This window comes from Nipponia nippon, unplaced genomic scaffold, assembly GCF_047370975.1.
Source record: "Nipponia nippon isolate SJK-2023a ecotype South Korea unplaced genomic scaffold, ASM4737097v1 scaffold_5, whole genome shotgun sequence".
Taxonomy (NCBI): domain Eukaryota; kingdom Metazoa; phylum Chordata; class Aves; order Pelecaniformes; family Threskiornithidae; genus Nipponia; species Nipponia nippon.
Window position 1 is genome coordinate 61,913,169 of NW_028262369.1, and position 26,654 is coordinate 61,939,822.

Sequence of the window (26,654 nt, forward strand, 5' to 3'; positions counted from 1 at the left end):
TTATGGATGGGGCTTTGAGAGAAGCTGGCAACAGCCGTGTGCCTCAATCCCGTAAATACGGCTCCTGAACTCCTTTGCAAATCTCATTTTATCGTGTCCTTAAAAATTCATAACCGTCAATGAGCAATGCATGGAACAGCTAATTGAGCTTCATAAATTGCAATAGGCTAGCTATTTCCACATTTTAGATATTAGCATTTCCCCTAGAGTTGGTATTGCAAGTGCTGTAGCTGCTTAGAGGCCACTGTGTAGTTATTCAGTAAACGCTATTTTTTGAATTGTGACAATGAAAGACGTATTGCATTGCATGGGTGAAAATGTATGAAAAAATAATGAAAAGTAATTGATGGTGTTTTAGGTGACCAGCATAGTCACAAACATGCCTAACTGAATTTTGTGAAGGTGGATATTACGATTGCCCTGAGAACTTGTTTAAAGTTAAGCAAGTGTTGTCTTTGCAGTATTATGGGTTTTCCTCGTAATAAAAACAGGAAGCAAATTTGGCCAGTTGGGTGTTGCGCAGTTCTAACCAGATATAAATGCGTACCTTTTAATTGATCAAAAAGCAAAATGTGAAATGCTCCGTTCAAGTCAACTGGAGATGTGAAAAGCTTCTGAACAAGATGGTGCGGTGGTAACTATTCATGTTCGTTATTTTAATCATGACTTTGCTGCGGCGTGTTAACATCTGTTAAGGTGGAAAAAAGGACGATGCACTTAGGAAATATTTTCCCCTTTGTATCGCTTAGAAGTCTGACTTTCTTAGGATGTAATGCACTGCAATAAAGTGCACGGTTCACACTGGAGGGTCAACCTAGCTCCTTGGATCAGGGTCAGGAGACGTCTGTTATCTGCTGGCAGCTGAGCTGTGCGAGGAGCCTTGCCGCTGCCTCGTGAAATGGATATCCCCTGATAACAGAAATTACCGTATTTGCAACAGATGGGATGAAAAGTGTCCACTTGGCTTATTCCCTACATTCCCTAATTTAAAGTTCTTTACCCTTTCTACTTCCCTCCTTGTGGTGGAAGAAGAAGAAACCCCTTCCCTATGGAAACCCCTGTGCCTCCCCAAATTTTTCCCAGTAGCTGCCTTTCTTTATGCCCTCGGGGGTGGCACCCTGACTTCCCCTGGGGACCAAAGCACCTCTGTCTCACTGCAAACGAGTTCTGGAAAAGCAAAGGCTTTTGTCATTGTCTCTCGAGTGAATATACTGAATATATATTTCTTATGCCCTCCCTTTTTTTTTTTTAGTGTTTGTGAATTAAACACACTCATTTATCAGGTGATCCCCACATCCTGCACTTGTGTTTATTGGTGCTTTCAAAATGAGATCAAAGCAGACTTGAAGCATATTTAGCTTTTATGGAAAAGGGCAAAATTAATTGAAAACATATTTAATTGGGGTCCCACAAATGTGGGCTGACCCCCGCAGCAGGTTGCCGTTGCTGGGGACGCATGTCTGACCAGATGAGGCAGCAAGGGCTTTGCCAGATCAGGCGCAGTGACTGAATAAATAACACATCTGCAGCTGAAATAAAGCCCCACAATATAGCTCTCGTCGGTGCCTTAGCCGCAGTCTAACCTTCCCCAATAGATGTTAAGACGACTTGGTAGTGTTTATGAGAAACATCAGCTTCCCTAATCGTTCATGGATCTGTTGTTCTGGGCAGAATGATGAAGTTTTCACTGTTATTTTGCTCCGTTCCATTCAGATTCGTTTGACTCGAGCTGAAGGACAACTGAAGACGGCAAGGAACAATCTTGCCTTTTACTCCCAGCTGGCAGGATAATTCTGGCTTTGCTGTTGGGAGCTTAAAATGCTTTACCTGTACTCAGCTAATATTAGTTGTAATTAAGGGAACGGGTTGTAGAGCTCATTTTTACAGTTCATCACCTGAAAAAGAACCTCTGAAAATAACCCTTTTATTTTTGATGTCATGTGGGGACGCTGTTTCTCTGTTCGCCCTGCGGGCACCCACCCACACCCTCCAAAGTGGCTGCCCAGGCGCAGCTGAGGGGAGCCGTGGCAGCCATGTTGTGGCAGCCCCCTGAGGTGCAGCAGCCACCCGGGGTGGGGCGGTGCCTCAAGGCACAAGGAGTTTTGGGACTATAAGGCCTTCATTGGGTCTGTTGTTGTCAAAGGGTAACATGTTTTTAGGTTTAAAAACAAAATTTGGCTGTGTGAGGGAAAGTAGAGGCTGGTAGGAGACTGGTTTATAGGCTACCATGCCTGCTTTTAGGGTGCAGGGCAGTGCTGGGCTGTGCTGGGCCTTAGGGACAGCAAAGCTGTGGAGCACAAGTATTCATCTCCTCTCTGAAAATGTAGATGAAGAGCTTTTTTCCTGGTAAATATATCAGACTTGAATCCTGTGGCTTGTTGTGGTTTTAAAGCAGCTCGTGAGGCTTTAGATTTGTCAAGGATTAATACTTCCCCCCCCCCTTCCTTTCCTGCTAGAAGTATGCACTTTCTTATTTCAGGATCTCATGCCTAACCAGCTCAGTCAGAGGAACAGACACCTTTGGCTCTTGAATCCTCAGAGGTGTCTCCTCATCTGCTTTCAAACAGCCAGGCTTCTGCGTGGAGGGCTCGATGAACAGCGTCCCTTTTCCTTTCGTGATGGGGATGAACAGCGTCCCTTTTCCTTTTGTGATGGGCACCGCGGGAGTTTCAGCTTTTTCCTCATTCAAATCTATGCGCTCATTCCTACTGCCCTACCCAAACAACTTTGGGGAGCCAAAATGCATTTACTGAAGCAGCAGGAGCGCTACGAGAGCATGAGCCTGTCGCTGCCTCACTCGATGGCTTCTTCACATGACAGGTCATGTCTCAAGAGCTGGACAGGTGACAAGGCAAGGCAGGCTCATGCTGGCTGGAATTCCCAGTCAAAATAATGGTGTAATGGGGGCGGGGGCAGTCCTGCAAAATTAAAATAGTCAGCAAGCGAGACTGGAGTTGCCAGAGTTCATTTTTCTGACAGTTCCCTGTCAGAAACTTTCGGCTTTAAGTCTGTTGACGATTAATCTGTGTCTTTCCATTCTAGTTGTAGGTCGTGGGAACTGAAATGCAGTTACTTGTGTCCTTGTCTCCCTTTTTCTTTCCTGAGGGACTGACTCACCTCCAGCCCTGGCAGGAGAATCGAACTAGGAGGTGACACTCAAAACTACCATTGCTGTGAGCCCACTCCACCTTCTTGGTGGGGTACAGATTAATGCTGAAGCAAAAGCAGCTAAAATAGAGCATTAGGATATCTGAGTTTATACCTGATTTCAGGATACCTGAACAGGAAAGCGTTCAGCCTTGTATACAAAGAATGGGAGGTTCAAATTATGCCTAACCTTGGCATAAGTTGCAGAGGATCAGGCTGGTTGATCTTGTCTGGTGTGAGGATTTGTGAGTCTGTGTGGAAGCCAACAAGTGTCTTTGCAGTGACTCCAACAGGGCTTGGAGTGAGCTCCAACCGGGCAGATGTCCATTTTCAATAAGAATCACATCAAAACTAGCAGTGACTGGCAAAGTGATAGCGTTGGCCAGGAGTCGCCAAAACCTGAGCTGCCTGCTGCACTCCCAGTACATTTTTTCAAGCTGGACCAGTCAGAAAACACACCATCCTGCAAAACATGTTATTGCTCTGCCTTTTTCATACAAATATGAGTTAAAAAATAAAATAAACCCCCAAATTAATGTAACAGACCACTACATTTGGTCAGTCAGGTTGGTATCTTGATCTTAAGGGTCTTTTCCGACCTTGACGATTCTATGATTCTATGATTCTATGTTCTAGTAAATTAGAAACCCTTTTGTTTATTTTAATCATTTTGTTTTTCAAGGATTAACATGGCAGTTTTTCCAGCAAATAAAAAGGTGTTGCGATCCTCTTGGAAGCCATGGGACTGGAAAGGACCCTCTAGCTCTTGTCAAAATATTTGCCATAATTTGTCATTTCGGTCAGATAAACCAAACAAAGAAGTACCAAGGATTAGGGTTAGGGGTGGCAGTTCACAATTATCAACAACAAAACGTCCTTTCCTCCCCCCCCCCCTTTTTTTTTTTCAATTTTGGAATGAAGATTTGCTGGTGAGAGTGTGTGTGTGTAATTTCATTGCCATGCTGAATTAGGGACCTTTCAGGTGGACTTGCTGTACAGCAGTAAACAAGACATACCCTAAAAATAGAAAACGTGGTTGTAAGTGACAAAAATTGGCAGGGAGGACTTGGTCAGATGCAGTTTTGGAAGTGCTTTTAATTTTTTTCAACTCAATTCCAAGTTAAACATCCCTTTAAATTAATTAGAGCAATTATAGTATCCCTAGAATATCAGTGGAGAAATTGAAGCCATGACTATAATTTTAATATTTCCTAAATTCTGAAGAGAGGCTAAAAGAGCCAGCTTAAGGAAATTTTTACGTACGATGAAAAACAAATTCCTGACCAAACTGGCTAAGCTGAAATGTCTGAAAGCAAAGAGCTATCATGAAAGTGCTGGAAAGCTTCTGATTATAATGGAGTCAGTGTCCCAGGGTATAATGCAGCTCTACATTTAATATTGAGCTACTGAACCGTACTTCTCAACCTAGCTCAACTCACTGGGTTCTCATCAAAGTCCTGTAATGACACTGTGCTCTGTTTAGATGCCAAGCAAGTCTTGAAATAGCTCCAGAGCTTTTTCAGCAGCTTCAGCTGAGTACAGACGTTTGACTTTAGAAGGACAGCTAGTGCCTAGAGTTTGTGGCATATAAATCCTTCCTTATGTATACTGCCACACTTGTTAATAATCTTACAAACTCTTATGAACCTGATTAAAAGGCACTTGCACACTTACGTATGAAATCATGGCAACAGCACTGAACCAGCAAAGCAAAAGCCTGTCCTTTGTGCTGCAAAATCCATGTTGCCTTTCTTTATTAATGGTACATACACAACACGTTTAATTCGATGCCTGCTATTGTTTGCCTGTTTGTTTTTATTACGATATTGACTGGAGTCCCCATCATGTTAGTTATAGTCTGTGCACGTTACTCTAAGCAGAATTTTTCTTTCTGTGTATTGTTTAAGGTATTGACTTTGCCAAAGGGAAGAAAAAAGTGCATGCATCCACTTAACCACACAAGTAGTTATATCAATTTCTGTCAATTAAATATACATACACACATAAATATACACGTATACAGTGGCTGCAGGCTGTTGCAGGCATGGAATTAGGTGAGATTTGAAAACCGTATTTGAGAGACCCTTTCCAACGTGAAGGTCATGTTTCTGGGAGCAGCTCTGGGCGGCAGCATCCCTCAGCCTGTGCGAAGTCCTGCTGAGGATGGTGAGGCTCTATGTGAGTGTTGAAATGACACTTTTCAAAGGCATTTGCAGATTTCTAGGCCATTTATTTAAATTACTTAGAATGAACTTTGTTTTCTAAAAAAAGCATACTTTAAAATCTTCTTTTCTTTCTAAAAAGTCTTAGTTTTCTTAATCTTTTGGACTTTGAAAAGCTGTTTCTAGTTATTGGGTTTTGGGGTGTTTTTTCCCTTTACAACCCAGGCAATCAATTCCTGAGTATGAGCAGGAGGGTTATTGAGTAGTTCATCTAAAGCAAACAAAGATTTCAGCCAACCCAAAGATGCAGCAATCATTTTGCGAAAGGTTTTGGTACTGGTTTTGATCAAAGTTTGGGATATACAGCATATATGGTTCCAGCACTTCCAAATGAAACCTGAAGTTGAATTGTTGCAAATGTTCAGTTATTGATTTCATTTAGAAGTACAAAAGTGTGTGTTAATACATATGTGGTTTCTCTTTATTTACTCTTCTAAACCTGCCCCCCATTTCTACTATCCGTTCCTGTTCGATGGTGAGCTCTCCCAGAGGTGTCTCTCTTACCCCATGTTGTGTCCCTTCAGTCTCACCCTGGAATATCCTGTACAACAGAGAGTTACTTGCGGACAGACAATCTTATCTGAACTGTGGCATTGCCCCAGTGGATTCTGCTCATGTCCTGCAGAGGCCTTTGACCTGCTCTCTGCTTTGAGTTGTGCGAAGTCATCCTTTTGTGCATCTTTAATACTTATTGTGAATTTCTGCTCAAGTTTAATACAACTGAAAAGAATGTCTACCTCTTTATTTTCTAGTTTTCCAACCAGTATCTCTGATAAACTCAGTTAAATTGATACAGAAATGTGGTTAAAATCAATAACTTACCAGCATCTCATACTAAAGCATCCACTGTATGAGAAATTCAGAAAAATTAAAAATGGACCATTTCTAATGTGTTTGATTTTTGTCTTTCAGTCTATCCGAGAAGTCACAGGCTACGTTTTGGTGGCTTTGAACCAGTTTGAATACCTGCCACTGGAGAACCTGCGCATCGTTCGTGGGACCAAACTCTATGAAGAGCGGTATGCTTTGGCGATATTTCTTAACTACAGAAAGGATGGTAACTTTGGACTCAGGGAACTTGGCTTGAAGAACTTGACAGGTAAGTGAAACTTGCAAATGTGATGGATTAGTCACAAGAAAGAAAAAGTGAGCGCGTTGAATATGTGCCCCAGTGCCCTCAGTCACTTGCATTCTGCAAATAACAGAGGTACCATGAGAGGCTGGCAGTTGTACATTGTTTGAGAGGCTCGATACTTCATTTCATTCCTTTTTTGGTTCACAACTGTACTTTTCTCAGTACTGATCAAAGGCTGTGTATGGACTCCATGCCAAGAGCATATTCGAAACAAAAATAGATGTTGAAAGAGTAAATGAACTTTTTTCTTAGTTTCGAGAATATAAGCATGTTGGTTTCCTTGTGATCCTTGGTTATTGCATGTATGTTGCTTCAGGTGTTAACATACTTTCTGGCAAGTTAGCTTAGCTTTAGCATCCCCTCTGCCTCTGCTCTTGCTGCTGTCTGTGTCACCATTGCTGCTGCACTGGCGGGGGTAGGGGGGAGGAAGGGGATGGGAGGGGGAGACTGTATCTTTGGTGTATTTAATTTTAGAACTCCTTTTTCTAAGCAAAAATAGTGTATTATATATAGCGAGAAAAGTGCTTATTTTCTTGAGACAAAAACGTAAACCAAGTCCATGGTTTTACATTCATCTGTAAATTCAGGGCTGGATCACGATGTGGGGTAGATCAACGTTTCATTTCTCTCAGCTGAGGATCTACAGTCAGTGGTCTGGGAGATTAAAAATTGGCTAAATATCACTGGACTGTAACTTAATAAAGTGCAGGCAGTGGCAAACTCTTTTTAGGGAGTTCACTGGAAGTATTTTATTTATACCTGGTTCCTCATCAGCTATGATCATTTCTGCCCCAAGCTTTGGTGATTGTGAAATGGCCTTATTTCTGCTAGTGGCTAAATGCTGACCGAAAATCACTGACCTGAGCTGAATGTGGTGTTTGAACCTGAGTACAGAGAGGTGGGAGCCTTCTGAACTATATTTAGGCACCCTTCACTCTCTGCTTTTTTTGTGTCACAGTATTAAGAGTGGCACACAAGTGCTTACAGTTCCCTGTTGTTCAAGCCTCGCCGTGCTGTACAGCTAAGCTTTCAAACACAGGAGGAAAAAGGAGGCTTGAAATATTTTACAAAATAAAACAGTTTTGGCTGACTCCTTCTGATCAGGCTCGCTCTTCTAGTCATATTTTTAACAATTTTCTTTACTGAGACCATCATGCTGATGTCAGAGTGCTTCCCAAGGTCTCTAAATTCCTGCCATCTGCTACTCTTCCCTCTATCACTGTCATAATCCAATTTCCTCCTCTTCTGTTCCCACATTTCTTCCCATCTTTCTGATTTAGGGAGTTCATTGTGACTGTCTATGCCTTCACATAATACAGAGCCATAGCATCGGGTAATAATCGGGTGTTATCTTCGTATCCTTTTTCTTGTCTGTGGGTCTCAAAGTGCTTTGTAAAAGACATTAGGCTGGGTGAAACTGGGACAGAGAAGTGAGGTGAGGCCAAGGCCAGAGGAGGACTGGAACCCTTTTCTCTTGAGTCTGAGGCTGTTGTTCTGCCAGGAAGTGAGGGTTGTATTTTCAGTGCTTGTTTAGCTGGCTTTGCTGCTCAGTAAGGTAAAAAAAACTTATCTTGTAGGCTCTGGCTCAAGATTTTCTTCTTGAACCAACTGCCCTGCGCTAATAGACGGTTGATCTGATTCCAGAGATTCTCGCTGGAAGCCGGTTTTACATGATAGGCACAGCACCAAAAATGCCCAGCAAATAGCTTGACTTTCTTTTCAAGTGTTGTAAGAAGCCACGCCTTAGCTCAGCCTCTGAATCTTTCCTAACATGAGATCATCACAGCCCCTTCATCTGATTTAGATGTTTACAAAAGCCCTCTGATGGGATTATTTGGCTCAAAATGTCTTGTTGTCTCTTGGAAGAGAAGTGCCCTAATAACGCTAGCTTGTCTCCGCTGAGCACTCAAAATAGCTTCTGGGTGCTCAATATGAGCCAGTGCGTGCTTCAAAATAATATTTTCTTGATAGCATGTGCCAGGGCCTCATGAGTCTCTTCAGCAGCTGTTCTTTGACCATTTTGTATACTGGTTAAGATGCACCTGGCTGTTTTAACCCACAACCTGCTTCTTGTTGCAAATGCTCTCCCTGGAGCATATTAATACTTAATTTATTTTCTTAACACATCCTTAGCATTAGTAGCTACATAAAAATAACTGGTGGATGTGGGAGTCGGTCATGTTGCAAGGCTGTGATAGATCAGCTGTGTCTGAACCTATCCTGTGTCTACCAACTGCTCCATGTTTACATCAGAAACAACCAGTGATTTGTTATTAAATATAAGATGAAGCAGCCCCTGTGAGCTTGCATCCTTCAAGCTTCTAGTCCACTGCAGATTTCAAGAGATTCGCTTTGAATGGTGCATCTCTTCCATTTGAGTAAAATATAAACATAACTCTTGCCTTGCATGTGAAGAACTATCTTTCCAGGGCTTATGCCTTGTTCACAGAAGTTTGGGAAGTTCTGTTCTTATTTGTGCAGTGTCTGGATGATGGGATCCTGAGGGTGTTTCTGCCCAGTACTGCACAACATACAAATACAAACACTGCTCCCTGTGTTAAATAAATGAGGAAGCTGTTCTCACCCGTAGGTTATCCTCAGACTTAACCAGAGACAGGGTTTCAGCTTCCTGTGCAGTACCATTGTATTATTTTCAGTATGTTGTTAACAGCTGTGTTTTTATTGTCAGGTGTGTCTGTCAGGTTTTCATATTTAAATGTAACTTTAAATGCTTGAATTTCCTCCCTTACACTATATTAAAAAAAAATAACAGCTATGAAGGCAGCAAGTTTTATCTCGCACAGAAAACATGATCCAGTTCTCACTCACGATGTCTGTCAATCCAAAAGGGAATTTTGTTTGTGTAGCGCAGGCCAGGACCACGTCCTAAAATTCATGTGACTCTTGCAAAAAATCTTACCTACATAATCCTTTTCTCACTTGTTATAAAAACTTAGCCAATGGTTCCACAAAAGTGTCAAAACCAAACAGACATGGAACTAATGAAGTGGCTGCTGCCATCTCAGCTGGACTCAGCTTGCAGATTCAGCTGCCCAGTAGCCTTAAAGTAAAAAGGAAGATTTGACACACTGAACGTATTATTCAGCCCGAGATTAGCAGAATAACCGATGCTGAGGGAGAAGGTATGCCACCTTCTTCCATTCATTGCCTGTGAGCTAGTGCAAATCATTTCTGTCTTCCCCAGGTAGCTAGGCAGTCAACCTTAACTTACCCAATGAAAGGGCATAATCATTGTTCACAGTTTGAGTACTCCAAATGTAGAGAATACCTGATGGCTGCATTTCATTACAGCATTTGTCTTCATGAGTGGAAAAAGAGGGATAACTCACAAGTGCCAAAACCACTTATGAAGTATCCCATATTTTCCTCTGAGTGAAGATGAATAAAAGAGATCTACAGTAAATGATATATGTTTGACTGAGTAGTGATAACCTCATATCCCCTATTGGCCTTGGGGACAGAGGCTCCCTTGTGTGTGCCTGTGCAACCATTGAATTCCTTTAATATATTAGAGTAAAATGGACTTAGCGATTAGTTCAGTAACACAAAAAAGCAGCAAAATACGTAGCTTCTTATCTGCTCATTTTGCAGGAATGCAGATACATGATAAATTAAGGTAACTGAGGTTCAAGTGACAAATGCATATTGTAGCTGAAAGGATTCGGTCAGTGACAGCCAAAAAAAAGAAATCTAATTTGATGGGCAGGAGAATCATAGGGAAAGGACCACCATCTTCACTGGGTGTAGAAAGTGATCCGTTGTAAATTTCCCCTTCTACAGATTTTTGTAATAGTTTTTTTTTTTTTAGATTTTTAGATTTGATTAAATTTATTTTAATTGTTCTGTAAAACAAAATTTTAAAGTTCCATAACGATTTCTATAACATTTTCATCCCCCCCCCAAAATAGAAAATGCTAAGGGGTGCTTTAGAGGAGGGAGAAAAAGAATGATATCTCCTATGAAAAAGGTTGCTTTTCAATGAGTTTCTTGTTTTTGTTTTTTGTTTTTTTTAACAAGGACTGCTCATTTGCTAAATATATATTGCAGCTTGATCAGGTTGGAGGGAGGGGCATGGGAGGAGTCGAATTTTCTTTCAGTTTTGTTCACTGTGCACATTTTGGACCTACAGTGTTTTTGGAAATCTTATTTAGATACCTGCTCTGGGCCTGAGCTCCTTCAGTGCTGTGTGACTGCACATAAAGCATTTTTGCGGCAGGGATTAAGGCCACCCCCTTTTTATTGCCTTGATCGCAAAGCCCTCAGCCTGTGTCAGCAAGACCTTTCCTTGGACCACACGCACACTGCATGAGCCACTGCTGAGTTCACGGTGTTTAGAGATGCAAATGCCTGTGTGTGACATCCAGCCTGAGCGGACAAGACTGGAGTATGCTGATTGTGGCATATTCCTTAATCGCTGTGGCTTTGTACTAGTGGGGCAAGCTGGGAAGAAAGCAATATGTAACTTGCCTCAGGCATCCTATACAACAGGTGGGCAAGGCATCGCATCTCTAACCTCAGAGAGGTGTTGCTAGGATACATGGAGGAATGAGGAATTTGTTTAAAAAAAAATTGTTTGGTACCTTCTGCGTGCAGGGCTGCTGCAGGAGTTATCTGCCCTGTAGAAGCTGCAGTTGCTGTGTGACTGCCCAGGAGTGCTCCTTTCCCTATATCCTTGGAGCTGCATGGACTACAGAGGCATTTGTATCCCAGCACGCCTTTGCTGACCGGCCAGTGGGTAGGAGAAAAGGGAGGAACACCTCGAGCACAGCTGTGCCTCCCTTGGGAAAGGAGGGCTCTTCTGTGTGGTGGCACAGACCTCGGGGGCACGGTGCAGGACCCTTGCTCACCTCACCCCTGTGGAAAGAAGGGCCAAGGCTTGTGGCTGCCCCCATGCTCATAAATGCAAGTGTGCCTGCTAGTGCACATCTGTCCCCTCTCCCCCAGGACACTGTTAGATTATTTCCTGGAAAAAAAATTGCCCCATTCCAGCTACTGCTCTCCTCAGACATCGTAGGCATGATTTGACAACACGGAGAGTCCAGAGACCGATCTCTGCTGGCAGTCGGTATGCAGCCACCCTGTGCCGAGCACGGAGGCAGTTACTAGCGCAGATTCAGGCTGCTCCGTGCCAGTTGGCATCAGTGCCTGGGAATGCTTCCAGGCACTCCTCAGCTTACTGCTGCAGACGTGGCCCCGAGGAATCCCAGATAAGGGACTTGCAGGCTGTGGAGCAACTGCCTCCAGCTAGCAGAAAATTGCTCACAGGTGTTATCAAGGCAAATAGGTATATTGTATGTGGCCAGAAAAATATACTGATTTTGAGCCCCATGAGATTTATACTCATGAATTTATTATGTTCAGTAACAAGGGTGCGACATTGTTTTTTAAATTTCAGTAAGGCTAGAATTTTGCACAGTCTCTCTGAAAGATCTGGATATGCTTTTGTCATGCTAAATGGTATAACTAATGTCTGTGATTCTTTGCAACTTGTTGATCAACAATTTATGCTTAGTTTTCTTTATTTCAAAGCACTTGATTGTTTTCAGTTCTGTCTCTAGTGTTAAAAATGCACAACCTTGTTTGGAATGATTATGGCAAGGAATTAAACAAAAAAGCTCACCATCATAATGATATATTGGTAAACGTTTTTAACTGGAAATTCAAAGGATCCCACAGCAAGTTGTTTGCTGGTGTCTTCCTGCCCCCCAGTATTTTCACATAAACTGTGAAATGCATGTAGTGGATTGCAAATGGTCTAAAACAGTTTATTGAAAGTAATATGCAGAATGTTTCATGTGTGTCTCCAGTGTCATGCAGCAGGATAACTTCGCATCACGTAGCTTCTCCTGCAACAAAACAGGGTTTAAAATCATGGGGAGGAGAAACTAGGCCAAATCCTTAGCTGGTGTAAATTGACTTACTTGCTTTGGCTTCATAATGAACTGAAATTTAAATTGCCCTTTACTTTCTTCAGTGGATAATTTAATTCACACTTTAATTTATAAGTTAACTAGTGCCTAACTCCCACTTAACGCCCTTTTAAGGATGTTGTGTTCAGGATGCTCTGTCAGGATTAATACCGGCTAATGATAGCTGACTCAAGGCATGTCTACACCGTGCAGCAGAGCTCTGTACAAGGATCCTTGAGCTAGCATCGAGCCTAGCTAGCTTTAGTAATAGTGATAACCACACCACTGGGGTCCTGTGCTTGGGTTAAATCACCCGGCAAGGTGGACACAGCAGGCCGCTCCTGTCTAACTATGGTCTCTGCAAACAGAAACATGTTGTCCTGGGCTTTCAGGATCTCAGTTATATGGCTGCTGGGTAAAGAAGGGTAGTGGACTGGGAGGAAGGACTGGGGTCTAGAGTAGATAGAGAAAATCCGTCCTAGCCCTGTGGTAACCTGTGCCTCTGCTGCTTTCTGTTGTGAATCACCAGTTCCACAACAGAGCCAATAATGCTTGCCTACTTTAATTAGACTAATTTTGAGAGTTTCATATGACAGTGCTGCTCAGAGAGGATCTGGTGTGATGTGGAATTCAACTTTTAACACTGACAAATGTTAGTTTAAATGTCATTATAAAATACATCCAGGTATGCTGCCATTGTCACCTGATAATGCCATGTAAAATAATAATGCCATTCATTCTCTTTCTTGACAGTTTCTCCGTTTCACCTCTCTGCAGTAATTCTCGCTATCTGTGCATTTTTCAATTATGAAGTAAGAAATTCTCCGTGTTCTGGAGGTGTGAAACACCGTTTAGCTTTTTAGAAATATGGGCAATCAAGATAAGTCCAGTAATACCGAAGCCTTGCAGTAATGGAGTAGCTTTGCCTGACTTCAGTGACTCGAGAGCTTTAGCAGCACAGGGATTTTTCTGGCCACATGCTTCGCAGGGAGTTAAACATCTGAACAGAGTAATCCCTCCATTTCAATCACATGGGTCAGGAACGGGTGGCATTTCAAAACATCCAACTTAGGCAGACAGATCTGTGTTGAGCTACACTATAACTTAAATAAAATGCAATCAGCGTTACAGTCGGGAAGAAATTGTACCATTTATAGCGACAGCACTGCTGAAAAAATGTATCCCAGCTCCCCACCTGCTTGGAAAGGAAAGAAAGAGCTGGGTTGTACTCCACAGCCCAGGCCAAGTACTGGTCTTCACTAGGTATTTTAGAAATTAAAATCCTTGCTACTCCAGTAGTATATCTTCTTCAGTTCAGATGAATGAAAGAAGTGCTAATTTCAGTGGGTTTTTCTCCCCCCCCTCCCCCCCCCTTCTCTACAGTCTTCTGAATTCATTGATTTTCTTATTTCCTTCTGACAGGCTACAGCTGACAAGAAATTTGGTGCTTTTGTAAAATAATTAAAGTCTTGTGTTACATGGGGAATGTAACCCATCAGCACTCCCTAGTAAAAGGCAGGTTACTGAGCAAAATAATTCAGTTGCCACAGGGTGGTGGGCTCTCTCTGTCCGCCCACAACAGGGATGTGAGCTGTGAGCCACTGGTGGGGCAGAGGGACCAGCCTCCAGCAGTGTGGAGCTGCTGACATCTAGGGTTCAAAATGGCATGAGACTCTGGGGATCAGATGTCAAGTTTAGTGCCTTTACTTGAAGATAGCAAAGCTCAGCAAAGGCATTTCAGTGGCTTTGCAGCATATGTCTGCAAGGCAGTATGTGTCTATGAGGCAGCATATGCTTACATATCTACATTTAAACCCAAATCCAAGAGTGAGCTCCCTTTTCTAGCTTTTCTTGCCAACCTATAGGGATAAGGAGTTGGGATTAAGGACACCATTCACCGCAAACACAAAAGTCCCACTGAGCTCAAAGAAGGTTGGACCAGACCCCTAGGTTTACACAGTGGAAATAATTGGTGTTCCTAGGATATTTTCATGCGTGTTCAGTTTAGTGTCATTTGCTGCTGAGGGAAATTCCCTAGAAACTCTATATGAAGGGACTGGAGAGACAGTGAACCAAAAGCTGTTTTCTTTACTACATCTAGCTTCAGGGAAGCCCTTTCAGACAGAGGAGGCAGAGAAGCCCTCCCAGACACTCGGCACAGGGGCGAGACTGTCACGTAGCCTTCACTGCCTGCAGGCTGACAGAGGCAAGTGCTTGGCCTTGCCTTCCTTGCTTGGCCTTGACCTTCCACTTGGCCAGACCGTCCACTTGGCCAACTCCATCCCAGGCTGCTTGTTCTTTGCCTGCACACAAACCTGTTTCTTGCAGTGTCGCAAGTCTCAGCCTGGCCAGCACTGGGACTAGTCTTGTCAAAACCAACATGGGGTAGTTTTAACTTGAGTGAGTCCGCAGCAGCCTCAAGATGTTCAGCAGTGCAGGGCCCGGAGTTAGCAGCAGTTCATTAAGAGTTTATCTGAAACTGAGTGTGATCACACAAGCTTAGCATGTTGGGATGTGAAAGGGAAATGCTGCTGTTACGAGGACGCATTGTGTTTTAGTCTATGAAAGAAGAAGTTCCAACAGATTGAACCCATCTGCAGTGCTATGCTGACAGGTCCTGCCTGCAGTTTCCAGGGTGAGGAAAACTCTTGTTAGCTTACCGACATGAACACTGCTTCTGAATTTGCACACAGATAACAGCAGTTCCTGATGGAGAGCAAGGAGTTTACCATCGGGGGATTTTCTTACGTGACTGGGGGAAGTAAAAGGGACTGACAATTACAGTTGTCTCCAGAGTCCCTTTCTGGCCTGCCTCGTTTGCTACCTACGCCCTGCCCCATGGGAGTGGACATGATGACAGGGATGTGTTCAAGGGCAGCAGTTCTAGGCAGCTCAGCATGCTGGGATTGTGAGTGTGCTTTGTAAACATTGAAACACGCAGCCACCTGCCCTGCATCTCTGCAAAGCGGCTGAAGCAAACACAGAGATGGGCAGGAAAAGGTAACCTTCAGGGGAACATAAAAATAGAAATGCAGACCTGTAGAAGAAGAGAAATCACTGTGTGAACAGAGGTAAGGAAGGGGGAAACACCCAAGTATGTGCCCCACGATCTATGGCGGAGCAGAAGCACTCACCTGAACAGTAACTGCATTACGGATGAAGGAGCAGACAGGCTGCGCAGGAGCGCATCCGATACAGAACTGCTGGAGTTCTCTGGGACTGGAGACTCCCCAGTTGGTCCCACCTAGCTTTGTAAGAACTGCTTTCCATATAAAATGAACTTTGATTGGTCTGAATCGAAAGCGTGAGGTAATCGGAGCAGGAGGCAGGTAATGCGTGTGGACGAAGAGCTGTCTGTGGGCTGTAGGAGCCTTTTGTGCATCTCTAGGAACGTGCCTGCAGGCATGGAGGGGGGGAACAAAGGTATCAGATGAGGAGAACACGCTGGAGGCCTTTTTCTTTGATGTTTGGAAACCGCTCAAGGGGCTGTCTTCTCTGAAACCCCTTTGCCTTGCCTTTTTTTTCCTTCTTTTTTTTTTCCTCTTGGTGAAACTTTCATAGATGTGCTTTCATTTCTTTAAGGCTTAGAAGCAAGAGTGCATCCATCCATCCAATCATCGTACAAACGCCATGCTCACGCTGGAGTTCCCCTGGGAGCTGGTTGCTTCTTCTGCCTGTCAGAAATAGCACAGCCACGTGCTTTGGGTCTGAAACTGCAGGTACTCCTGATGCAGGGGCACAGAAGGAAAGGCAGCATCAAAGACATCTCTGTCTACCGTGCTGGAAAGAAGAGATTGTGGTGGTGGTGTTTTTTAGCTGGTCAGCTGGGCATGCATTCAGATTGCTGCTAAAGGCTGTGGAAACTCTGGGAGCTGGTTCCATCACAGTGTAGGGGCTGTAGAGTCAGTCACCTTTGAAAATGCCTCTGGGGCACAGGTACCTGAGGGCAGGATGGAAAGGCTGAGCTTACGTGGAGAGGTTCAAGATGTTCTTGCACAGGGTGAAAGAAGCTCATCTGCTCCAGTCTCCTGGATGTAGGCCTCAGTTAGGGCTAGTAGCAGATTTTTTGAGAACTGTTTAAAATTGAAAAATGTCTGACAGGGAAGCTTTCTGTGAGAAAGGAGTAGTTTAAAAAACAAGGGGAAAAGTGCTCAAATTGTCAGACACCATCTTTCGTTTAAAAATGAAAATGTATGGCTTATGATATTTAACAGCTTTTCATGCTTTCTTCTATAAATTAACTCACATTTTCAACCAAACAAAATAATCTGTGTTAATTGAACAATAACAATTGAATCTGTTTTAGACTGAATTTTCTTTTCCATTGGATTTCAGCTCACTGAGGTATGTGGTCTTAGCTTGTTTACCTGGTCTAGGAAATGAAAGGTTTTAAAAAAACCTTAAAAAGGGTTGAAAAGTTGTTTTCTGCTCATATTTCATCCCAATATCAGTCGTAAGATACTTCCTTTGTTCTAAGAGTGTGTCCAATGGAAAACAGATACACAGAGCAAGTTGTAATGAATCAGCTCAGCTGCTGGTTGTGGTGCAGGTCTGTCAACATGGTTTGATGTGAGCTACCTGCTTCTTGGCAGGGTACATTGTCTTTTTTCGGGAGCTGCTTTCTGCCATGTTTGAACTTGACCCAATATACAAGCTTTAGACTACTGTGGATGTCCCTAGAGCAGGCGGCAATCACTTCTGGGGCTACACTGGATGCATAGCCCTAACTTCTGTGCATCTCTGCTAATTTTTAAGCGATATGACGAACTCCAGGCTCCCAATATGCGTCTGTCTGGTTCTGGAGTGGAGAATTACATGCAGGAGCACGTTGTGTCTTGGAGTGGTGCCATTGGTTTACTGTTGTTATAATTTCTTTTATAAAAGCATGCTGGTTCCTTTTTCTTTAAGCCAAAGCAACATCAAATAAGTGCATCTCAATTAGTGGCAAGCTGCAGTGAGCTTTAGGTCATGACTGAGTTCATCCCCTGGCCCAGTTCAAATCCTACTGAAATTACTCTTCACTAGCTTTGTATGAGAAGCAAAGTGGCTGTGTAGCCCAGGAGATGGGTTTCTCCTCTCTGGTGGAATTAACTGAGTTTCATTTCCATGAAATAGTAATGATTAGCTTCCCATAATACTTGAATTCTTTACAAGCCTCAGCCAGTTAAAGATCCGTTATCCTGAGCACAGTGGTGCAAACGTTAGTAAAAAATGTAATGCAGAAGAGGGGCAAACAAGAATAATAATAAAGTTGTAATGCAGAAAAGGGTAAGACAAATACAGGGAGGATAAAGGCAAAGCTCCTTGTCCCATATGTGGTCGATGGGGAAGCTGGGGTGGTCACAGCTGAGTGTGTCCTAGGCTGTGTAAGAAAAGGCTGTGGAAGAAGCCCACAGGGGTTGATAAAAGATTTTCCTTCATGTTGAATCGATAGTTACAAGCTGTGTTCTGAGAGAGTCAGACATTGACCAGCATTGGCAGGACATCCAAAGTCTGGTGTATCTGTAGCGTTGGTGCTCTCTGCCAGCCTCACCGGGACCAAGCAGGACTTGCATTTTGTTCTGAGATGGCGATACTACACTCCCGATTTTTTTTTTTCCCCCAAGAAGGAAGAACACTGCTGGCTCTTTTTACAGACCAAAGTGCTGTTTATTTCTTTCTCCAACAGGAGACGTATGCTACTCTTCAGTCAGATGTCAAAGCCCCGCTACCAAGAGCTGGCCCCGGCTGGTCTTCGCTCACAGTAACAGGCAGGTGCAGCCAGCCAATTTGGACTAGTGCTGATGGCTCGGGCTGTCAGCATGGCTACCCGAGCCCCCCTCGGAGGCTGTGTTGGGGAAGCAGCAAAGGCGGTCGAAGGTGGAAGGGATTATTGTTCTGAAGCACTCCAAGTATAAGATGAACTGGGCAGATCAGGACTTGAGTCCCTTTTTTTTTTTTTTTCTTTGCCTACGCAGGGTGTGTAAGAGTTCTGAAATGATGCTGTTGTGACCGCGTGGCTGTGGTTTTCTTTGCTCCTGCTGAGTTAACTATTACTTGTGGTAGCCGTGCTTCTGGCAGTCACACTTAAGTGCTGATAGAGGCCAGTTCCATGAAATGCTTCAGCAATGGCTGGACTCAGAGGCTTTTCTTCTTTAGAGAGTGCTGATCTTTAAGTGAGACGATGTCTTAAAAGGAGGCACCGAGCTAAAATATGGTAAAGTTGCAAGGGCAGTATCCTCCTCTCTGTGTGTCAGAAGAAGAGCTGAGAGGGATATTTTAATGGCTGTGACTGTGTAACAGCTTAATCCCATGGGCTGTACAGTTAGCCCCACGTGAGCTCAGTAAATCTCACTACAGCCCCCATTTCGTCCAGGAGCAAGACTTCTAGATGTTCAGAGCTGAGTGGTTTTGATTTAATATTCAGAAGCATTCAGCTTCCCAAATAAAGGTAATAGTTTTGCTAGTTGAGAGATTTATTAATATCTTAACATGGCCTTAGTTTTAGTCTTTTATTCCTCCCTTTCTAAAAAAAATGTCTTACCACAAACCAGCCTTGAAGTTTGGAAAAGTAATCATAGCTCTGCTGAGCAAATTTGACTATACTGATGGGTTGAATGAGCTATGACCTCTGCTGACCTCATTCTGCTCCATTTCCCCTTCAGGCTGGTAGCAGTGAGTGGAAGTAAACATTAATCTGTTAATTTAGCCTCTGGTATAAATAGAAAAACCATATAATTGCAATCACTGTTCTGTCAGTGGGCTTTTCCAAGCTTCTGAGGAAGAAGTGGCAGCACTGCCTGTGTGCTGCTCTGCTCAGGGGACTTTCCATCCCGCAGTATTCGAGTTGGGCAGATTATTGCTTGCTTGTCACAGCAGGAGGGCCAAATGGGGCACCTGCTTCCTGGGCATATATCCTCCAACATCCCCATTTAATAACTCTTCTTCTTTCTTGCGTCTTTCTCTGGAGACAGCTGCCTTCCATCTTATTTTTTGTTTGGGTGTTTCTGGGAAGAGATAAAGTTTGTCTGTATGGAGACAGGTTGTGACAGGTTACTTTACTGTGCCAGTCCTAGGAAAGAAACTATGGGACATGGAAATAATGTCCTGTCGCTGAGGAAAGGAGGGCTGGAAGGGAGTACCTTCTGTCTGGTTGAGTTCAGATAAGCATTACAGCATATGTAATCCTTTTACAGCCTTCTGAAGGGCCAGGCATGGATTTATGGAGGGGAGGAGGGAGCTGGGCAAATGGAGTTGCAGCTTCCTTCCTGCTTTCCACTGGGATGGTGAGTTTGCGTGCTATGTGGCACACTGACAGCTGCATGGCTGCAGAGGCAGTTCTGGTCAGGGTTGTGTCTCCTGGCAAGCACCAGCTTACAACCAGGTAGAGCGGTTGTTTGCCTATGCCTTACAGGGCCATTTCAAAACTCTTTTGTGCCTGTCTGTTGTTGGTATCCAAACCAAGTCTGAGGTCTTTCCATGAGCAGCATGAGAAAGCTGCCTTTCTGCTTCTGACTCGGCACAGGTGAGGCCTTGAAGACGGAAGCTGTGCTGTTTGCAGCATCTCAGAGCTTACTGGAGGAGGTCGCTGGCTCTCTCTTGGCATTAGCATGTGACTGGCGTTTACGTGCTTTGGCATTGCGTGACGGTGGCTTCACTGACCGAGCAATGCGAGGCTTCTGATAAGAGCTACTGGCAGCTGGTTTCACATCCACCTTCTGTGGGATCTGATGCAGAGACTCAGGGCAGCCTGCTTGGAGATACAAGGGTTGCTTTCTTATGTGGGTAATTAGTGTCATAATCTAGGGTTTAAGGATAGCCAACAAAGAAACTGTACTTGGGTTTAACTAAAATTACTCCTTAACACAACTTGTTAAATTGAAACAAACCCCACATGAGTGTTCTTTTAAATCCATTTACAAGTGCCTTGTATTGATTTAGCCTACTTCAGTAACTCAGATGAGCTAAATTGATGTCTGTGCACTAAGTTAAGTGCATTCACTTGGGATTTCATACCTGCTGAACTGACTTGACTTCAAAACTGATTTTAGTTAAACCAGTACAAGCCTTGTGTGAAGAACAGGGCTTTCTTATTTGTTGCTACTGGTTTGACCAAGAGCAATGTGACAACTTAGGGGAAAAGGTGTCTTTTGCCCTGCTGACTGTAGTGCTGGGGTACCCTACTAACCTTGTCCCTAATTTTGACCTTGAAATGATGCTAGCATTGCCTAAATACCTTAGTAGCAGCCTTCTTTCTGTAAGGAAGCTGTTTGTTTGAAAAAGGCTGTTAATTTAATCCTTTTGCTCCCAGGTGCACTGTTACCTACTATCTGGAGAAAGGAACAGGAACAAAAAGCTTACAGACCTACTTCTCTGCCGTCCTGCCTAATGCCTCCCAAGCCAAACAAGAACAGTTAGGAGCCCTTAAGCAAAGGTTTCTTTCCCTTTTCAGACACTGCCTTTCAGCTTTGGCTGAGTTTGGTGTCTCTTTGTGCCATATACCAGAGTTCCTTCAACCATTAAGCTGACAGGCTCTTTTTATCTCAGCCACCAAGAGCGAATCGTAAGTGGCCCAACTAACAGTTGTGACCAAATCTCTGCTCCACTGACAGTGTGGAAAGGAACTGAAACCTAACCCATCATCTTCCTGAGCTGGCCGCTGGGCCTGCAGCAAGGGCCATGGTTTCCCTTTAATCCTCTGTGAAGACAGGATATGGAAGATGATTGCAGGTGTGCAGGTTACCACAGGTTCATGAGTCACTTGTTCATAAATTATCACTCGGTGGTTGAGCTATGATAAGTGGTGATGTATATGCTCTTTGTGCCCTAAATGGATTACAGGAATGTGTTTTGCCTTATTTTTACATAGGATTACTGGACCTATTACCAAGGTTTAGATGGCGGGACAGTGTTAAACAGCAACAGCATGGTCTCCTGAAACTACTCTCAATAAACACTGAAATTTCTCTTACCTGTTGAGAAAAGTGTTTCTGCATAGGCATTTCTAAATTAGGGGCTGTGTTCATGTTTTAAGTGATGAGTTGGCAAGTAAATGTAAACTTTTAAAAATGGTAATGTATAGACCTGAGCTACTTTTTTCTACAACACAAGGGTCATCAGTTTACAGAAGACTCATCTGTAAGCAGTACTTCCCAGTCATGGTTCAGAAACTCATAGGAGAAGAGTGAAAAAAATAGCCCCTGCCCTAAATAGCTCAGTGTGATTATGACAGGAGGCCACCAGTGGACCCAGAGAGGTGGGTAAAGCAAACACAGGGAGACAGAGCAGCTTCTTATAGGGAGCATCAGTTTTGCACATCCATAGCTACCAAGGCAGCCAAGTTTCACTTCTAGTTGAAGGCAAAGAAGGTTTGAGGGGAAGGATTTGAAAGAGGTCAATGAGATAACTTGCTGGATGTCCGCATCTTTGAGATACAGCACAGAAGAAAGAACAAAAGATGTTTGAAAATGTATCTTGTGTTTGATGAAAGGTGGCATGGCTTATTGAAGGTGGGAGAACACATAATAGTATATGAGAGAATGATAGGCTCTGGAAGATCCTGAAAGTGAATAAAATTTGCTTTTATTTGATGTGATGAGGAGACATGAAATGGGGGGAGAAGAAAAAGGCATGTTTAGAGTGGTGAGCTAGAGAAGTAGTCACACAGTGGAATTTGGAAGGAAACAGAGAAGGGCGAAATTGCTTCTTAAAGGAGAGATGCTGTTGTCAAGACATGAGAAGAGCCTGGACAGGAGCTCTAGATTCAATGATAGACCAAAAAGGCCATGTTAGAAAGAACAGAGGTGGCATCAACTGTGTCACACGGATTGAGACTCTGGAGAAGAGGTGAACGGAGAAAGGACTCCAGATCGCTGGGGCAGTCAGCAGCAGGAGCAGCAGCGGCTGGGGCTGGAAGAGTGAGGGCAGAGTGTGTGGGGGAGAGGAGGTGCAGAGTTTGTTCTCTTTGACAAACGTTTGTGGAGTGTCTGGCCCGGCAGTTAGAAATACATTGTCTAGCTCTAATCTGCGATCACCATCTCCAGGCGTATCTTCAGGTGCCAAGTACCTCCTGGGAGGTTTTGTCAGGAACTGTGGATGCTGAGGGGTTGGGGAGGATTGTACAGCCTCACCTGCCATCAGAGTCTGTGCTTTCTTATGTCAACAAAGTGTCGTGCTCACAGATGTCACCAGGAAATAAATACTGGCTTCTAGACCCATTTCTGATGAGGTACACGTATCCTAGAAAGGAGAGTTTCAATAAATGCACAAGGAAGCTGCAGCGGTTGAATTTTATATTGTGTTTTTCTTGCTATCACACTTGGTGTATTATCTAAAGGGATCTGTGAGTGAGGTGGTAAAACAGGGCTTTTTTAATTATACATCACCCAGAAAACTGATAAGGCAAACAAAGCAGGCAACCAAATAACACAGGCATGAGCCACTTCAAAATAATAATGTAGCAAGAACAATAGAGGAGTAATTCACAGCTCCCTAAGAAACTTTTGCAGTTCAGAGGGGGTGAGATAGCAAGCAGCTATTGACTGTTTTCCTTTCATGTTTTCCACCTGTCTGCTTTGTGACTGGGAAGTATATTACCTGAATCCTTGTGAGGGCTTTTTGCACTATTGTCTTAAAAGCCTCGCTCTACAAGAAACGATCCTAATGGAAACTGAGTTGCAGGTATGAAACACATACCGGGAATGGAAGGAGAGAGGCAACTAATTTAAATATAGTTTAAATCCTTTCTAACTTTTGTTACATGTAGATGTACAGGGACAGCTCCAGCATTTCCCTGGCCCCTTTGGGCTGCTCTGGCACCGCAGAGTGGGGTGAGCTGCCTAGCACAAAGCAGTTGTGCTGCTTTGGGGTCAGACACTTTCCACCAGCACCGAGGCTGGGAGGGAGAGGGAAGGTTGGTGTGAGCTGGCAGCGCGCTCTCAGCACAACGGCCAAGTGTTAGTCCAGAACCACGCAGGTTTTGTCCAAACTAAGGTTTACAAGTGTGCGTTGTTTGACAGCACACGAAACATTTAGCACACACAACATAGGCGCTGCCTCACAAAGCACCAGGCCAGGTGAAAAGTGAGAGTGGGCAACCTCAATGTGTGAAGAATTTAGTAATTCTGTGGCCTGACAGTGCTAGGTGGTTGTATGTTCTGCCTTGTCTGCACAAATGCTGAAGCGCATGTCTGCACTGCAGAAGCCAGGGATTTAAACCCCAGCTAGCTGCCTGGCTCAGCTGCTCTTGGCAGTGGAGCAAGGGAACCCAGCATAGGCCACAAAGGCTTCCCCAGATATTAAGTAAACATTTGGGCTGCAGGCCAAAAACGATCTCTGTGCTACCCAAGTCACACTGTTCACAGTACGAGATCTAAGTGGTCTGAAGCCAGCCCAGAACATCTACTTGAGATACCCTGATTGCAATACAGACGTAACCTTTACATGAGAAAAGACATTTTGAAATCCTAATCCGCTTCAGAGTTCTGTAGCAATTCACAATTGATCTGCAGTCCAAACTGGGGAAGAAAAGAAAGCTCTCACAAGCTTGTCTGTTGTCCTTTCAGAGGACTAGAGGAATCAACCCATAGTTGAATTTTTTCACCTTCAATTTTAGCATCTTGCTTAAGAAAGAAACATTTATGTGCTGGAGAGATTTAATAGAGGTATTCATTGCAAATACACTAAGGCCTAGGATGTGTTTTCAAATACCGAGTAGAGTAAGAATGGGGGGGGGGTGTGGGGTGTGTATGTGGGGGTGTGTGGAGGTGTGTATGTAGGCACACATTGCTTGCTGTTTTTGTAACAAACCAAAAAGGATTGACTGCAAGACAAAGCTATCACAGTCTAGGGTTTGTAGGGGTAAGGTGTGCTGTTTGCCTTGTAGAACTTCATGCCGTTTGCAAGACTAAAGGACATTCCTGTGTCTCTGTCTTTGAAAAGCTAAAAAATTATTAATACATAAAAGACTGGCAGCATTCAGTTGTTACACTTGTGGAGTTTGGTTGGATTCTGTTAAGTGTTAGAGAGTTTTGGAGAAAGGAATTCCACTTTGCTAAGTCTTCTCCAAACACAGATAGAAACAAATTTAACTAGTGTAAGTAAGAGGATGGGAAGAAGAAAGTTTTCTGGTTTGTTACTTCTCTACATGTGTCTGTCTATCTATCCTTTCAGCTTACCAGTGTTTTCTTCTACTTTTTTGCCAATGTGGCAATATTTTAAGTACAACTTTCAAAAGCCAAAGACCTAATATAATAAACCCTGTTTTCAAAAGGTGGCAAGGGCCACATATTTAAAAATAGAGAAGCATCTAACTCAATTTAGTAGGAGTTAGCCATCTAAATACCTTTTAAAATGGTATGCACTCTAGGAACACAAGTCCAGTTTGGAAAGGGTGGGACACACAATCCTGGAGTCTCAGGTTCCTGTGCTATTCTGAAAAAGAGATTGAACATCTTAAATTACATAGACGGCTTTGAGAAAGTCCGTTTGAGGATTCTTCTTAAAACCTTAGGTGCTCAAGTTTTGTGATGGCCTGAGAATTTCACCTTCCATTTAAAAACAAATAAATCCATTGCCAGCCATCACAAATGTGGAGCAAAAATGAAAAATATGAATCCTGAATTCTCAGAAGCTAGGCTGCACATACAAAAAATAACATTGATTATTTTTAACATCTCAGCATTTTTTAGTCATGACTTCTCAGGGGCTGACTGAGATCCTGGAATGCTGGGGGCTGGTTATCCCACATTTGTAAAAATAGCACGTCTAGCAAAGGCGAAAAAGCTGAAGAACTTTCCACGCCACCTTTTATTGTGTGCTTGCAGGGTGGGGTAATATAACATACTTTTGCTTTACTTTTAGAAGGTCTAGGTACTTATTAGGAATTGCACAAGTCATTTCTATTTCTGTGAATATATTGTAGATGATGAAACTTTCTGTTGTTGGACACTTTCCAGCCAGCATTATCTGTTTATTACAGGCCATGTGTGGGAATGGAGTCATAAACAACCTCTTACTTTGTCAAAACTAGAACACTGATCACTTTTGTATTAACTCCAATAAATCCTGAAACAGTAAATGTTGTGGATTAAAAAGATAATAATGTGCTAATCCTTTCTGTGGTCACTGACCATTTTAAGCTGTTCCGTCTCTCATGCCTGAAGGATAAATCCTCTGGCTCTTGATGAAAGGCTAGATAGCGAAGTATGTATGCACATCAAATACCGGAGTTGTTATCAACAAATGCATTTTTCACACTATTGCAGATAATTTTTGATCCACTTTTACCTTCAATCCGAGATCTCACTTTTCCTCCCCTGCCCCATCCCCTGGTCTTCTGTCACCAGGACTCCTTCATGGCACAGAAAGACCTTCCTCAGCTCCTGGCTGGTGATGGGGGTTTGGAGCGCTTTCTGGCAGAAACTCTCCTATACTAGAACAAATATGTGAAATTCCTATAGGGGCAAAGAGACTGATAGACTTGAAGTGCTCACATGAAGGTCACTCAATTTATAGAATAAGTGAATCAAAAAATGAACAACAGAGTGTTATGGACATACTCTGACACCCATTGAAGTCAAGGGTGAGGTTCTCTAGCCTTAAATGGGCTTTGGATCCAGCCTTGCTGGGGTGGGCTGTCTCCTGGGAATGGAGTTACCCTACACTAGAGCCAAAAGAGGAGGAGCGAGGGTAGCGATATAGCTGAAGACTTGGAGGTGATGCCAAGAGTTTTCAAACCTTCTTCCTCCTTCTCAAAAAAATAAAATAAACCATAGCTCGAAAGCACTTCTGACTTTAGGAAATTCAGTAGCTGGTTGTTGAAGTTTCAGTTGCATGTGCCAAGCTGAGACATGGAAGGTGAAAACATTCTTCAGATCAGTTTCTGCACCTAATCTCCAATAAATATTTTTAACGGGTGTATCAAACAAAGCTACAGCAAGTGCCAGCATGGTCTGTAAGCCATTACTTAAGAGATTGTTCACATTATACAGCAGTCAACACACTTCTGATTTTTCATGTTTGGCACTGGAAATAGTGTTTTTCCTTTGCAAAGTGAATATTGTTCTTCGCACAGAAACGCAGGAACCACATAGTACGTGGAACAAGCAGTTGATTAAAGATTAGAATAGTAATGAATGTATTCAAGTGGAATGTACTTGGATAATTGATTAATTGGTGCAGTCTAAGCTACTTGCAGAGCATTACATTCATTCTCCATTAAATCAATCTCTGTCTTCTCTC

General features: G+C 43.3%; 1 protein-coding gene across 3 annotated transcripts in view; it reads left to right on the top strand.

Moving 5' to 3' along the window:
* The window catches only part of ERBB4 (erb-b2 receptor tyrosine kinase 4), a 532,642-nt gene that overhangs the window by 212,593 nt on the left and 293,395 nt on the right, over positions 1-26,654 (top strand). For all 3 annotated transcript variants that reach the window (XM_087731135.1, XM_087731136.1, XM_087731137.1), the window contains exon 3: positions 6,282-6,468. In XM_087731135.1, coding sequence (XP_087587261.1) covers positions 6,282-6,468 — 187 coding nt within the window. The remainder of the gene's footprint in view (positions 1-6,281; positions 6,469-26,654) is intronic.